This window comes from Rhipicephalus sanguineus, chromosome 2 (assembly GCF_013339695.2).
Source record: "Rhipicephalus sanguineus isolate Rsan-2018 chromosome 2, BIME_Rsan_1.4, whole genome shotgun sequence".
In the NCBI taxonomy this organism is placed as follows: domain Eukaryota; kingdom Metazoa; phylum Arthropoda; class Arachnida; order Ixodida; family Ixodidae; genus Rhipicephalus; species Rhipicephalus sanguineus.
Window position 1 is genome coordinate 163,474,464 of NC_051177.1, and position 17,002 is coordinate 163,491,465.

The 17,002-nt window shown below is 46.1% G+C and overlaps 1 protein-coding gene across 1 annotated transcript in view; it reads left to right on the forward strand.

The window, feature by feature from the left end:
* LOC119383845 (Down syndrome cell adhesion molecule homolog) overlaps positions 1-17,002 on the forward strand; it is a 153,487-nt gene that overhangs the window by 52,349 nt on the left and 84,136 nt on the right. Inside the window, exons 4-6 of the mRNA XM_037652124.2 lie at positions 165-282; positions 1,672-1,850; positions 3,683-3,955. Coding sequence (XP_037508052.2) covers positions 165-282; positions 1,672-1,850; positions 3,683-3,955 — 570 coding nt within the window. The remainder of the gene's footprint in view (positions 1-164; positions 283-1,671; positions 1,851-3,682; positions 3,956-17,002) is intronic.

The window sequence follows — 17,002 nt, forward strand, 5'->3', positions numbered from 1 at the left end:
TATGTTAAAAGGCTGGACAGCATATGTGGAATTCAGTGTTTCCAATAATTGGCAGTTTTCTTACACGGCGACATCGGGCGTTATACATTCCGTGCGTGCCGGCATTCGACATGGCAAGTGGTATCTTCTTCCTTTGATGTCAAAAATGTTTCTGGCTTTTTCAGATGCCCATGCTGTGACTCAAGTCAAGGTGACGCTCAGCCTTTCCGATGTCTTAACGACTGTAGGAGCTCACGTCGACCTGCCATGCGTGTCACACGGATATCCACTCCCTCGTTACACGTAAGCGTTCATAAGCATTGTGTGCACACTCTAAGAGCTATTGATCGATTCCACTGTATTGCACACCTCTATGTCTCCTCTATAAGGATGGACGTTCTCATACATCAAGAGGCACTTAATGTATCGAAATGTATAGCGCCTCCAAGACGGGACAAAGCGAACGACACGTAAGCACACATACACATCGCTAACTTTCAACAGCATACAGTCTATTTACAGGATCAGCTGTACAGTCGTCAGAAAGCTTAACTCGAACGCTCGGCAGCGTGTTCTGAAACGGTTTGATTGATGACGGCGCCGCGTAGCTCTGGGTTCTGTTGCTGAGATGTTACCAATGCATGCCGACATACTTTGCAAGCATACCGAGGTATCATCTCGGCGACAGCGCCCAGCGCTTCGCGGCTAGAATCAGTCAAACCAGTCCAGGCTACGCTGCGGAGCGTTCGAGTTCAGGTTGCTGACGACTGTACATATACCCCACATCAGGTGCGTAACGGCACACGTACTCAAAAGAAACAATCATAGATCCAATACACATTTTCACGTCACTGTCAAACATTCTATTTCTTTAACTGATAATGAGATAGATGGTTTACTAATGTATGTGTTACCAAACTAGGCGATGAACTGCGCTTCGATTATTAACGTCACCGTTTCGTTACTGTTCTTTCCAAGACTTAGTTGGTTGAAGAGAGGTTGGCATGCGCACTCCTGCAGTGAATGTCAAGGAAGCCGTCAGGTTGCGCCTTATAAACTGTGTTCCGGTACTCTCTTTGGTGCATCTACCGCTTTTTCCTACGTAGCATATGCCACACGTTAATGCAAACAAGCGCGCTGTGCAACCTTAGTGGACCACCAAGCGTCAGTTTTCTTTCAACATCTTCACCTGAGAATGTTCTATATAAAGAAGGGAAAAAGTGCTTCATGGCGCATTGACTGGTCTTTGCGGATCTAGAACATGTCCTTTGCCGATGACCATCGCTGTGGAGACTCAAGTGAGGAAACCCCTAGCCTTACCAACCGCACGGATTCTGTCACGGCAATCGGACTAGCCACATGATCGCGACCGTTCGGCCTAATATCAATCATACTCCATTTCAAAGGATGTCAGCGATGCAAAAGACATCTGCTGTACTTTTACGCTCTCAGTGAACCAGGCCAATCTCTTAGGAGTACTTGCTTTCGCACTACCGATGGCAAGCTTCTATGCTAGGCCACTTTACATATGTAATGTACCAGTGCATGTAGACAATTAATCGTAAACGCGATGGTTTTCGCGCGCCTATGTCATCTACCATAATATATATGCGTTAAAACCATCGCAAGTTTGCTATTCCTCATAAAAATCGTACACAGCCAATGTTTAAAGAATATACGTTATGTACACAGGTGGTACCACGAGGACCGTAGCGGCAGGCGCTTCGCCGTTGCCGAGTCTGACCGTCTCCAGTTTACCAACGGCGTGCTCAGCATTCTCGGCGTCAACGTTCTGGACACGGGCCGGTACACCTGCCTCGCCAGGAACAGCGCCGGAGAGCAGACCATTCAAACCGTGCTCTCAGTTGCAGGTAGGTGCAGCTGATTGCCACGCCGCATTGCATTATGGACAATGCCACACGCAGCACACGTAGCGTGAATTATGAAGTACGAAAATGAATCATAAAGAAGGTTTGGGAGATCTTCATGACTATTTGCTCGCGCTCAGCGGAGAACGCGATGACCGTTGTCGTTTGACATTAGTGTAGAGAGATATACAAATGTAACATTCACCGTTCGAGTCAAATCATTTTAGGATCATCTGAGCAATAACACAATGTTCAGTTACCTGGTTAAGCATGGGTGGCAAGTGGGTAGGCCTGATCAAAGGTTTTACCTTGAGCTCTATTCTTCTGTATCTCATATATGCTCTAAAATCTACTTGTTAAAGTACGGAGCAATTCGTGAAAATTATTTCGTGGACCTTAACTAAGGCTAGCCTGATAATACGCCACGATTACACCATAGAAAATAAACGCCACTTTTCTGTTAAATGATAAAAAAAAACATGAGATGCTCAATGACTTAATGCCAACTGCAGAGTAATAAATATCTTACCTTGAAGCGTGAGTATGATGGTCTCGCTGTATAATTCACCATTCTTGGTGCTAGAGGTATTATGTTAGAAATAGCCTGTTGGCAACACTACAGATGATGCGAGTATGTACGGGAAATGGACGAAGATTTAGTTGTTCTTTTTCGTCTACTGATTTATTGTGCTATGAAGGGCTAATGAAACTCTCGGCGTGCTCCGTAATATAATATATAAGAGCTCTCCGAACGCACGGTGCCGCGACTCATATTTTATTTACAGTTCCGCGGGCTGGCTGCTTTGAAAAAGTTCGTTCTCTTCCTCACTAAATATTAAATAATGACACACAAGGGGCTGCCGTTGTCCTCAATAACATAACGCAAGAGGCGCATAGTCACGGGGTTCAGGCGCGGTACCCAAAAATACAGCGTGCCTAGTAACTTACCATAAATTTTTTCACGTCCCGAAGGCTTAGTGTATTCTAACTTTCATATACCTGTCCAGTATGTTATTCCATTAATATTTGATTGCGTACCTTGCAAGGCATCTACACTGCAGGGCGGACTGATCAATATCTTGCGGAAAAAGCGCAGATAGGTGGCGTCAGGACGCAAGGAAGAAAGCATTGTTGTCTCGACGTTTTTATGTTGCATGGCCAAATATATATGAAACACACAGCAGTCAAATGCCAAACGATGCTAGTGTGAGAATATATAGATCATTGACACAAAATACGCGAGAAATATCAAGGCCCCAGTTTAATTCACCCATGAGTTTCCGTTATAAGCGACACAAATCCGTACATATTTGTAATCGAACGCGTTTCCTAAGCAAGGACGGACCAGAACCCTAGAGAGTGCTCAGCATCCAGTGCACAATAAAGGTGGAGCAAATTTTATCCATGTGATCCTGATCTTTACGGCTCACCGAAGTTTCCGGCATTACAGCACCAACTTAGTACTTCTGTGTACTTATTTTACGAAATGGCCGAGGGCATTAGCAGGGTTGCAGTGGTTATCACATGTTTCAGATTAAGTGATGGGCGGAATATCCCTATGCATAGAGTGGAAGTAATGTTGCTTACTGAGATAGCCATGATGTACATTTTATGCATCATACAGAAGAAGCTATTCAAGATGGCGCTAATTTGTGCCTTGTGTAATAACGAACGACTGAGTTCCTCAAGTATGTGTGAAGGATATAAGAGAAATGAAGAGCCAGTAGAGTTCAGGCAACGGGAGTAGCGTGTGTCCTCATGCACGTCGACCACTTCCACCACCAAGTCAATAGTTTGACCAAGGCCTCCTTTTTCTTTCCTGTCTCTGTTCTCAGTACCTCTGAGAGCACGGCTCGAGCCTGAGCTGCAGACGGTGGCTATAGGCTTGCCGGCCGAATTCAACTGCACCGTGGACGGGCAGCCCATCAGCCGAGTCACTTGGAGAAAGGATGGCGTGCCGCTTCTGCCGGACGGACGCGTCGAGCTACTCGCCGAGCACAGGCTTCTACGTATCCGCACTGTGCGCCGGGAAGATGCCGGCATGTACCAGTGTTTCGCGGCCAACGACCACGACTCTTGCCAGGTGGCAGCGAGGCTAAAGTTGGACGGTGAGTGTCGCTAGTGATTGATATATTGTACACCCTTGTTATTTTTTGTGAAAGTGTCGTGGGACGCATAATAATAATAATAATAATAATAATATTATTATTATTATTATTATTATTATTATTATTATTATTATTATTCTTAACCATAAAAGCTATTATCTGCAAGTCTGTCGTCCTAAGAAACTGCGCAAGCAATTTATTGTGATGATGCGGCTGTCCTCCTCTTTCTCTTTAACAGTAGAGCTGTTTATACCGAGCATAATCTGTCTCGTCTGGACAAAAAAATTACACCATCTCCCGCTAAAGGGGACCATGAGGAGATGCGAAGCCGGAGCACGATTGCGTTCCGTTGGCATTCGTTGGGCATGCTACGGACCTCGGGCATGCTAACGACCTCGCGTCGTGGAACGCGAAGAGGAACACTACGCGCGTCGTGTCTTCCCTCTGGCCATGCCGTTAATTCTCACAGGGCGAGCGGGCAATGCAGTCGACAGGCTTGCGAGAGGGGGGCAGCGTAGGAGAGGAAAGAGAGGGGGACGGGACGCACATGCGCTGGTGCTCATCGTGGCGTTGCGCAGGAGAGAATTTCAGCATGTCGAGCCCGGATTTCAAAGGAGTCAACCGAAGCAAGCGCTGGACAACGAGCGCAGCGTTCTACCACTTGAAGGAGAGGAGACTAGAGGAAGAGAGTAGCGCATGCACCGCGAGAGCAGAATCGAGAACGCAGGAGAAGCGCAAGCAGGTGCTGGGAGAGAAGGGGAGAGAGTAACGTGCAGCTGTTGGAGAGAGGGAAGGAGGAGAGTTGCGCACGCGTAGTGTGAGTGCGGACTACCACGCCGCGGACTACCATGCCGCGGGACATGCCCCCGAGCAAGAGATGCTTTCTCATTTAAAAACTTTGGGCGGGTATGCAACACAACAATTGGGCAAGTGCCACTACCGACTATACAGCAGGTGCCAGTGTTAAACGAAAACACTGCTCTGCGAAGTGGAGAGAAGGAAAGAAAAAAGGACGAGATAGGATGAGAAGCGGGAAGAAGGAGGAGACAAAATAAAGAAAACTAAATGAAATTTCTGGAATACGAATATCCACCTTCGAATATCGAATATCAAAGGAAAAATGCCTCCACAGTAACAATATTTTATTTAATATGTAGCTATTTGAAAAAAAAAAATAAAACACTAACAGCCTCACTGGCAACACAACATACACTGCTATCTCCAGAACACAGTGTCCAGGCTAGCACAATGCACATCACAACACAAGCAAATATCACGGCACAATGAAAGTAATGACTACATGTTGTCATGAAGAAATATGAGTTGCTCCACATGATCAGGCAGCAGGCTCTCCCTTCTAACAGAGACACCCCCCCCCCCCCGCCACTGAAAATGCACGCTCACTTGGAACAGAAGTGGCTGGTATTGGGAGTTACATGGGGAAAAGCTTTGCCAGAGTGGGGTATCTGAAGGTGCCTACAGTCCGCCACCAGTCACGTGGGTCAGTGTCTTTCTTCAGAAGTGGTCCCGCATAGTGAACGAGTGGTAGTGTGGCACGTTACGGCCGCATAATATTGAAAATGTACGGTTACATGATCGCCAACAGCGCTGCACGTCGGAGATGCACCAGCAATATATCATACGTATTGGGGCGCTCGTCGCAGGCAGATATCGTGCCTCCGTGTACTTACGACGTTTATCGCTCCTCTCGGCAACGTTTTTAGCGATACGAACGCAGCAGAAATGTGGAAGACGAGTTATATTACGGATGATAATCGAATCGCATATTCGAATTTGTCGAATATTCGAAGTTACCGAATATTCGAAACTTTTAGAATGCACTATTTTCGAATCGAATACGAATATTTCGAATGTAATATTCTACGAATATTCGAAACTTTCGAATATTCGCACACCCCTAATAGAAAGACATAGAAAAAGACGCAAGAGGGAGATGGAAAAAACAGAGAGCAAGACAGAAGGAGAAAGAAAGACAAAAATAGAGACAAACGAAGAGAAAAAAAAAGATAGAGTGAGAAAGAGAAAGAAACAGGCAGAACAGGGAAAGAAACTAATACAAGAAACAGACACAAAAAATTGTTGGAAAAAGGAGAGAGCAAGGCACAGAGAAAAAGAAAGGAAAATAGAGAGAAAGAGAGAGGGAAAAAAGGAAAATAGATGGAAAGGCAGAAATAGCGTGAAAGAAATGGATAGCGAGAGAAGGAAACAAATAGAAGAAGCAGATACAAAAACTGAGAGAAAGAGAAAAGAGGAGAGGACGAATGGAAGAGCAAAATAAAGAGAAACGTTGAAGGCCGCCCACCTTCGCTCTTCAGGTTCCTCAATAGTTGTGCGAAGCGGCCGTAATTTTCTTTACTCGTACTTCTTTTGACCTCCATTCCTCCTGTATGCCTGTGAAGGGTAGCACACAGATTTTAGATTCGAAGCAGCTCTTTGACTAGCCTGTGTAACGCTGTCGCTCCGTCCGCACAAACGCGAGGCAACGCGCTTCCCTCGGCGCGGGTGTTGGAGCGGTGCCAAGTAGGTCACGCCGCAGCTGGGCGTTGACGTCACGCTCCCCTCGCACGCTTCCCTCCCAGATGCGCGCGTACGTCACTCTCTCCCTCACCCGCCGGAGCGCCCGCAGCGCCGGCTCCAACGCCCGCTCGCCTCCCGTGTCTGCGTTTCAAACAATTGTTTACAACAATAAACGCTACACCGAGTTTCACTTCAAACGAATCTTGCAGCGCTCACCGCGCACCCGCGTTAGCGCCGTTCAACCCGTGACGCCACCCGTGCGCAACGCTGCTGCTGCGCATCCCATCAGGGTTCCCTTCGGGGAGATGGTCCAATTTTTTTTCTTGCTGCTAACCATCCTTCCTCTCAGTTCTCCTTTTTTTCTGTCTTTTTTTTTCTCTCTCTCTTTCGGCTCAGTGCGCAGTGATGGAATTTGCACGATTTTCGCAAATGACTCGTTTGAACGAGTCACTTGAACGAGTTGAACCATGGTGTTAACCTCCGGAAACTCGACTTAACGTGAACGCGTTAGGGAAAAAAAAGTTGCAGTTTCGCCGCAACGTGCAAGCTGTGAATGCGATAGCAACTAATTGGAATGTTATACCATGTAAGGTCAGCCTATATATAGAGAGATATAGATGCATATACACACACACACGAAGGACTCGCGCCATCTTTTTTTGCTCTATGGAAGTGAGCGACGCGGAAAGCAAGACGACGCACACACGGAGGAATGTAAAGAACACGCGCTGTTGTTGTCAATCCTCCCTGTGTGCGTCGTCTTGCTATTCGCGCCACATACTTACATTGATCCATACCAACTGGCCCAGCTAACTGCACTTCTGCAATTTTCTCGCTCCTCCCACCTCCTATGCATAAAACGCCGAGTTCATTGTAGATCATCTCGAACGATACTGACCATGAATGGTGCTCGCCATAACACTCGTAGAGCCAAGCCCCGCGTGTCAAGAATATAAGGCACTTAGATTATTCACGAGAGAATAGGCAGTCCGATCTTAGCAAAGATCCATAACAGACATATCATGTTCACTTGCACCCAGATTCGGAGAAGCAAGATCTTAAGAAAAAACGCACTTTTCAAGAGATCTCTGCAGGCATAGCTATTCAATTCCGATGCACGGTACATTTGCCAGTTCAACGACGTGGAAGAATAAACAGCGGGCTCATAGTTTCGCGGTAAAAGCGACCTATATATACCTTGTCCTGTGCACACGGTGGCCCACATATGAAGCTGTTCTAAAATTGAAATCTGCATACTGACTTCTCTTCCGCTTCGTTTGTTCTCTTGCGAGCAGTCAGAGATATTTCTTGCAGCCAGTTCTAGCTTTACTTAGCAGTGTGGTGTGCCCTGACCTAGATTAGGGCATGCATTCGACGGAACCTTTCTTTCTGTGAAAGCACTTTCTTCTGCCATGCCCTCTTCTCAAGGTTCTCGATCCATAAAAAAAGACAATATACTATAGGACATATCATATCAACGACGCGAAAGTTGAGCGCAGAGAAAGTTGCTGGTGTATCCCAGTTTTTTTTTCTTCTTAATATCGTGCGTAAATAAAGGGCGATGCCTATCCATTTCTCTTCAGTATGTTTTTATTCCGTATGGTCCTTGTTCGACTGGCTTGGAAAGTTTGTTGATATGCATATCCTCTATTATTAGCGCTTTGTAACTTGGTTTCTGTATTAAACAACATTGTGTGTAAATGTTTCAGCACCAGGCTCGTGAACGCACTTAAGTATATTATGTACCTGTATAAGGCTACTTTATCATATGTTGCATCCCTATCAAAAAGCATTTAGACGGAGCATTATTCGGAATGCCTCGAATAAATAAATAAATAAATAAATAAATAAATAAATAAATAAATAAATAAATAAATAAATAAATAAATATACAGGGTGCCCGAGCTATCTTTAGCCAGAATTTACAAATATACCAACGCACTAAATGACGACGCGACCCAATTCATGCTGCTGACTATTGCCTGTAGTAAGTCAGGCTATTTTTTGTGTTCTGATGAACTCCTTAAGTATTCCAATTTAATTTACTGAATTTAGAAGTGAAGAAGCTGTATCAAAAATTACAATGAGAAAGTTGTAGATTGGTTTGCAAAACATCCGATTAGAAAGTTTATACTTTCTCTCTATTAACTTTTAGTGTTTCTCTGCCGACTACAGATGCTCGAGAAATACCAAAAAATACAACGTGACAGGCCCGCTTGCGCGCCAGTACGCGCGATGCTTCCCGTGCTCCCTAATATTCCGCAAGCAAACGACTACGTAGCATTTGCCCAGTTGTGCTGCCTGGACAGGGCAGCGACGATGGTGGTGGCTATGTGACGAGCCCGTTTTGCTAGCGGCACCACGAGCGATAACCGCTGCGCCTGCATATCGCTGTCATGAACCGGCGCGAGGGATGCATTTCGCTTGTACGCGGAACGTTAGGGAGCATAGAATCACGGCTCTCGTAGGCGCGCAAGCGGATTTGTCACGTGGTATATTTATTGCGATAGCAATTATATGGCAGTCTCGGCTGATTTTTGCCCTCGCCGTCATTCACCGTATATATATATATATATATATATATATATATATATATATATATATATATATATATATATATATATATACCCTATTGCAAAACCCAGCGCCACTGGGTACCAGCGTCCAGTGCCATGCCTGATTATGGGCCCAGCGTCGCGCTGGATACTGGGCCGCTGGAGCGACGTTTTACTGGGAGGCGCTGGGTACTCAAGCGGAAAACTGTTCTACAGCGTTAAAACGGTGGTGCCTAAGTGCCCTACATAAATATATTAGTAAAGAAAGTCATATAGAAAGCTTTAGTGCAATAAAAAAAAAAAACAAAAAGAAAGCCGTGTGAAAAAAAAATTAAGTCCAGCACCGGGATTCGAATCCGCCACCTCTCAATCTCCAAGCGAGTTCTCTACCAATGCGCCAAGCTGAAACATGTCGACGTCGGTGTAAAAGAGCTAGTCAATACAGTAAGACAGCGTTTCGTTTGATATTTTGATGTCGCGTATTCAAGAAAGATGCGACCTTCCTTTCCAAACCAAACTTGATTCTTTATTACACACAGACAAAGGGTTGCCGGCAACGAATGCAATGCCCAAAACGAGAAGAGCGCCAAGTTTCTTTAAGAATTCCAGTCTTAACTCCGAAAAATATCAAATGGATCCAGGAGCAGGGTACAGTTTGATGGCTGTTACTGCCGATTTTTAATAGCCGTTTCTCACCTTTGCTAACGGTCAACGTGTACAGAAGCTTTATGATGACACGTTCGATAAACACGCGCCTACATGAATTCATACTGATAGTTTTCTCGCGCAAGTGACGATATTACTGCGGGGCGGGCATGCCTGTATTCTGATTAGCAGTTCTATCGATACCTACAACTATAAAACCGCTCAGCAAAAACAAATACAATTCATTGAAAAAAGATGCTGGTGTGTTACTTCACTAACGCGTATTAGTTTACAGGTATGTGTTCTGACGTATGAGTCAGAGAAGTGCCGGCGAGTGCGGCCGGCTGCTTTCGGTGAGCCGGCGTTCGTTGCTGAAAGCGCGCCGCATCGATGGTCATCGCTTCTTGTGCGGACACCGTACACAAGAAAAAATGGTTAATTTAGGTTAACGGATGTCCAGACTATACTTTACAGTAATTCTCACACGTTGGAATTGCGTGTGCTTAAACGAAGAAGCGCCGGTGGCATGTAGACAGGCTCGGCCGGTACGCTAGGCCTAACGCTCGCTGGGCGCCGCACTGGGTAGAACCGATCTCGGCGCAGATGAGTTCCGATGGTTGAAGTTTCTGCATTTTGGCCTCGGAACCTTTTTAACTGTTACCTAACGAATAGATGAAGTAAGTGGAAGTGCAAGAATTAACCGAGATGCGTTTCCGGTGTAGCGATATCGAACAACGGCTGTTTTTCTGGCCTCCGTTGGGTGGGGTCGCGAAGCCAGAGCTCATTTACTTCTTGCCAACTGCACGGCGATATAACGATTTGCTCTGTATGTTCAAACCGACGCCTCCAGACTTATAAACATTACAATATGAAGTCATTACCGCAACACATGACGGATGAAAAACTGATATATATGCGCGCGATGCACAAATGTGTATTCATTGCTACTAAGTGCTCCGCAAAAATTAACCACGTTATTGGCACTGCATGAATAAAAAAAAGCGTGCTAGAAAGCAAAATGATCAGTGTTGGCTGCTTTTGGTTATTAACATATTTTCCTCTACATTCGAGAGGGAAACATTAAAAGTGACCGTGATTTCAAATATCACGTATATCATGAAAATAGTGCGCATCTCATCGTCTTGCTCTGCCAACCTAGAATTTGTGACACATGTTTGGGACCCGTTAGGATAGCATCTATCAGTACCATCGAATCAAACATTCGATATTCAACGATACCAAAGCATTCCGCCGCGCACGATACTGAAAGCAGCGCGCGGCACTGGCAGAAACAGTGCAGGCTCCAGCATGTGCCAGCGCACGCCAGTGAAAATTCCAGCGTCTCCAACGCTTCCCATTGAGCGCCAGCGTCACAGCGGCAAAGCCAGTGCCCCTACCAGTGCGACCCAGCTCTTTCCCAGTGCTTTCACCGGAGTCCCAGTGCATTCGAGCGTATACCAGTGTTCCCAGTGCGATCCAGTGCCAAAAAACGTACTGGTATCACGCTGGGGGTACTGGAACGGCGCTGGTTTTTGCAATAGGGTATATATATATATATATATATATATATATATATATATATATATATATATATATATATATATATATATATATATATATATATATATATATATATATATATGTATATATATATAAGCCACAAAGAAAGATAATTCAGAAAAACTTTCCGACGCGCGGAATCGAACGGGCGACCTCTCGCTTTCCAGCGAGCGGCGTTATACGGTTACGCGCCATCAACAGTACCGTCTTTCAGCCTGCTAACGGCGAGCTACGCACCCCGCTCCTGCGAACGCTGTTGCTCTTCGCCCTACAAAGCGTGGTCGCCTTCGTGCGCTTATCCCGAGGAAAGAAGGGGGCGGCCGCGGAGGGGTGGAGCGGGTGGTTGTATGTCTTGTGCTTTCCCCGCGATGTCCGCGCTTAAGTCACAGAGCGTACGAAGGTCACTTCGCAGCGGCCGCGTTTGCGAAAGGAGCGCGCTGTTCAAACAGAAGTAACAATTGTGACAGTTCGCGCTCGTCCTGTGTGTACCTGTTCGTTCGTTTCGTGCGTCCTGCTTTATGTTTGAGCAGTGCGCTTCAAGTGTCGAGCTGTGACGCATGATAGTTCGCGCTCGTCCTGTGTGCGTTCTTTTCGTGCGTCCTTTGGGCTCGAGCGACGCGCTGGAAATTTCGAGCTGCTTTCTGTTTTTCGCGTTACATTCCAACCTATTGCTACCGCATTCATTGCTTCGCCGTTGCGGCGAAACTGTGACTTCTTTTTGTGCTTCGCGGGCATCTGTAGTAAGAAGAAAAACACTAATACCTAATGCATAGAAAGTTAAAAACTGTCCAATAGGATGTTTTGCGAACCAACGTACAACTTTCTCATTGGAATTTTTTGCCGAGCTTTGCAGCTTCAAAAGTTAGTTATTTAATGTGGCCAGTATAAGCAATTGATCCGAACACGAAGGATAGTCTGACGTACTCCGGGCAACAGTCAACAACGTGCATTTAATTGCGTCGTCATTTAGTGTGACGGCATATTTTTTTAAATGTGGTTAAAGATAGTTGAGGAACCCTGTATATACACTATGGTGTTTCAAGAAATCGGTCCGAAAGTCCGCAAAGATAAGCGACATGGAATATTTGCTTGGTGATTTCACAATTGCTTTGTCTCGCAGCAGACATTAAGATGGACCAAGAGACTAAAAATGTTAGATTATAATGTGATTAATTACGTTTTAATCAGTGGATACAGGCGGTGGTCTCAAAAGTAAGTTCCTTCCTGAGATGAGCCCATTGTGGCTTCGAGATTCTCAAGCAGTGGGTTAAGGTAATGACTTCAGACTAATGAAATTCTACGAAATTCACCGGCTAAGACGAAAAGGGAGCGCCGATTAGCCCAGAATGTCGTCACTGTTGACGACAACGATCGCAGTGGTGTTAATTCTTCTATATTCGTTAACGCACAGTCAAACAAAAAAGTTCACGGTCCACGCGAGCTCGTGGTGAAGCGCCTCTTCGCGACATTTCCGCTACGCAAGCGGCGATTGACACCAGCGCTATGCTCAAGACGCATTCACCACTTAATCGATGGCCTCGCTATTTTCCCACTGGGCACGAATATTTTCCACCTTTCACTTTTAACACGACGCGCTCTTCGCTTCGACAGCTGTGGCTGCGCGCTCCTGTTTCGAGTGCAATCTATCAGCATAACTGTTTTCAGTCGCAATCTTACTCACAAAATGCTGTCTACACAACTACACACCATTGGAAGAACGCCGCGCTAGCTTTAATTCTGCTATTACAGTAGACGCGTGGCGCTCGCACCGCAGATAAGAGCTTTGCGTGAAAATAATGAACTAGCAATGCACAGCGCGTCAATAGAGAACTGACATACGAGTAAATATCAAGAAGTGCCGTTTCCGGCCCAGCGCCGTGGCCCACGGTAGATGGTCGCGGCACCGCTAGGTGGCGCGGACAGGCTGTTTGGCACGTGCTCGCGTGGCCCGTTAACTTTTTCGGTTGACAGTACGTGCTTCATGCGTTCTATAGGGAACCCAAGCTCAAGTTTGGGCGCGACACTGGCACGGCTGAGCTATCCGTTACTGGGGGCAGACGCTGCCGGTTTTTCGCCGGATTCGTCAGCGGTGGCGGCAAGGACACGTGCACGCATGCGCTCCTCCCTCGGCCAAGAGCACTCCTAGTCAGCAACATTGTGACGCACCAACATTGTGACGTAACATTGTGACGCACCACACATGCAATCCGAGAGCTCTGCGTGTGCGCGGAAGCGGGGGCTGCAGTGTTGCGGCCGTGGATCCCCCCAGTTGCGATTAAGGCAGTGGTGCCGCTCGACGTTGCTTTGGAAGCCTATAATCCCAAGTGCAGCCCGCACACTCACGGAGCGATATCGATCGACGGTTAATATCACGACGCTCGCTCATTCTTGGCGTCTCGGAAGAATACGGCAGATGCTTTTTTCCTCGTTCCGGTTTTCGTTTAGCCGGTGAAATTGGTCAGGTTTGATCACACTGATAAAAACGACACCACCTTTGTCGAAAAACTGCAACCCTTCAAAGGGTTAAAGTATACCAGTAACTTTGGAGTGTCAACGTCTCAATGTAGCGCACAATGTATGGGAGCCGAGCCTCCGCAATAGTTTTGTTTAGACCATCTCATGTGCTTTAGAGGCGCCCAAAGCACGCTACGAGATCCGGTTTACAGACTACCCCGTGAGATTGAGACCGGCGCTTCCAAGAATCAACTTAGGGGCGATGTGCATAAAAAAGAACAAAAAAGAAAGAAAACGTGAAAGGTGGTTCACGTGAATCCGCTAGCCTCGGCGACCCAACCTGCGACGCCCCTCCCGACCAGCGCGCGGTGCCTCCTGGGTAGGATAAGGCCCCCGCAGCGCCCGCAGAAGGCGCAACCAAAGTGAGCTGACCGATAAAGGCAATTGCCTTTCACGAGACCGGGCCCTTTCCCTCCTCAAATTTTTTTACGAACACGATTCAAAATGGTCACGTGACGCTCCCTCCTACCCATTTTTTTTTTTTGCTCGCCAATCGCGGCATTCCGCGCAGCAGCCAAATCCCATGGACAGCGAACCCCTTCTGGGCGGACTTTTTGTCGGCTCATTTACGCGAGTCACTGAGGTTTAGAATTGGAGTGTAATACGGCATTTCGCATGGCCGGGGTGAGGCCTGGCCCGAGAAGAAAATTGACCGACAAATAAATGTACGAGAATTATTGAAAACGAAAGGGCCGTTTCGTCGCCAAAAAATATTTCTTAGTAAAACGTTTATTGGCTGGCTTAGTTTAGTACAAGCCTACTTCGTTTTTCTACATAACCATCGTTAAATTCTAAGAACTTTTCGTACCGCTGCACCAGTTTCTTTAGTCCCTTTGCATATAAGTTCGCCGCGTGGAATTCCTTGCTGTTTGAGTTGGTCGATAAGCAGACGACTACTTAGTCCGAACAATAAGTAGTACGGCTGACAGAAGACTCATGCAGAAGACTCATGAGGACTCTTGTAGTACGGCAGGCAGAAGACTGTCGTCTTTCGATGACATTTGCAGCGAACCACGCAGATACGCGACCAATTTTTTTCTTTCGTTCTTTATCTATCTCGCTCTATCTCTCATCGTCTCTATCTCTCACGATTGCGATCAGACGCACATATTTTCCAGGTTGCGATTTTTAAAAAGATTACCACGTCTTATTCATCGCGGCTTTGTAAGGAAAAAAAAAGAATGTGGACAATGGCTCGAAGGTTAAACCGCAATGGCGTCTAGCGGCACCTCCAAGCAGAGGTCTGGTTTTGACACCAAGGGAAACATTCATTTTACCTCGCCACATGCTGAATGGGGCGCTGTTCTGAATTTCTGCTGCTCTGTTTATTCTACGTATGTTTCCGGTGACATTGTCGGGCTGCCTTTTCACCTCTTAAACCGAACGCAGTTGGAGAAAGACGTATTTCACGCTGCATTTCAGCGTAAAAGCCGGCATTGAACGCCTTTGTAAACCTTTCTAGGAGGCGGGAGCGCATTTCACTCTCATATATAAAAAAACAAAGCAGTGTAAAGCCTGCTATCACAAACAGCTAGAAGTACAAAAATTTGAGATAGAGTGAAGGTGTAACGTAATGGAGCGTGCGAACACAATGGAGCCTTTGTCAGTACACAAACCGCTTGAATGTGCACAAAGTTTATTTGTGTTGCGGCCATCTTGCACGAGTCATGCAGACGAGGCTGCTACTGCGTCATTAATCAAACCTGCATTGCTGACAGTTTTGTTCTGGGCGCGAAACGAGACGTCGTTTGTAACGGCGAGAAACGGCTCATTGTTTCATCACACGACTGAGCTTATGTTTCGAAACCACAAAACCCAGCAGCACGCTCGTGCGTCTGCATTAAAGCGAGACCGAGCTCAGCCATACGGATACTTTATGCTCTGCCGCGTATCCGCGGTACCCAGATTGTGCGATAAGTGATGGCGGGTAGCGTCGCAAATGTGCCAGCGTGATCCCTCCATCTTTGTCTTCACTTCTTTTTATTATGAGGCTACGCATACTCACGCATATGGCATTCAGCGTGAAAAGGAGTGTTTCTGCGAATGGCTGTGTTTATGGGCGTCGCTGGAACGTTCAGAACCATACAGGCACACAAAGAGATCTACCAACGTATAATCACGCCGGCTTAGCAGATATCCCAACAGCGCGGATTTATGATTACTTACAAGGGAACTCAGGTTAAAGCGCACTTTCATCTGTTACCCTTACTGTCAGTTTTTTATTTTTTCATTTTGTTTTTCAGCGCGCTTTGTTGTCATCGGCCCCTTTAGTCACGTATGACGGTGTACTCTCGACAAATGAGTACAATTTTATCATTATTCCCAATGGAGGGCGACATTGCGCTTGGAGCCAGCCAACGTATTATTTTAGGTGCATTTCTAGCATGAGAACGTACATCAACGTTCATTATACCCATATTTATTCAGCGACGCTACTAGGACTGAAAACATGATTGACTTCATTCCTCATGACACATGCGCATGTTAATCAACTGCTACAAGCCGTGCGGCACCAAGTAAATTATTCGTCTTCCACTGCCGGTGGAATGCGGCACGTTGAAGATAGCGTCTAAGATGACATGCCTTTTACGATGCGTCCGTTTGTTGTATTCCGGCGAAGTGAACTGGTGTTATTTTAGTTGAACTAATAATCAATATACCAAAGTGAATGTTTGCATCTTTCTAGCATCTGTAGCCGCATCACTCACGCTTGTAGGTTGGTTGACGCGCCGAGCTTGTTCTTTTACATTCATGAACTATCCTTGATTGGCTGGATATCCGACTTTCTTTCGCAGCGTTCACAGTATGTGTGCTTCAGCTCTGCTAACTCGCCTTCGATGCCTTTTTCATCAGGTGTTCCCCAGGGTTCTGTGCTGGGCCCCCTATTATTCCTGCTTTATATTATTGACCTCCCCTTGCACACCCCTGTAAAAATACGCCTTTTCGCAGATGACTGCGTCCTATATCATACTGTTAAATCTCCACTGGATCATGCCACTTTAAACAATTCCTTCTCTCACTTTTGTAGCTGGTTCAAACCTTGGCAAATGAATATTACCTTCTCCAAGACCATCGTTATGTCATTTACCCGACGTTCATGTCCCTTGACTTTTGACTATGGTTTTAACAATGTCAGTTTGTGCAGGGTGAACGAATTCAAGTACCTCGATATCCTTATGACACACAATCTCTCATGGTCTAAACACATTGATCTCACATGCAACAAGGCTCTTAA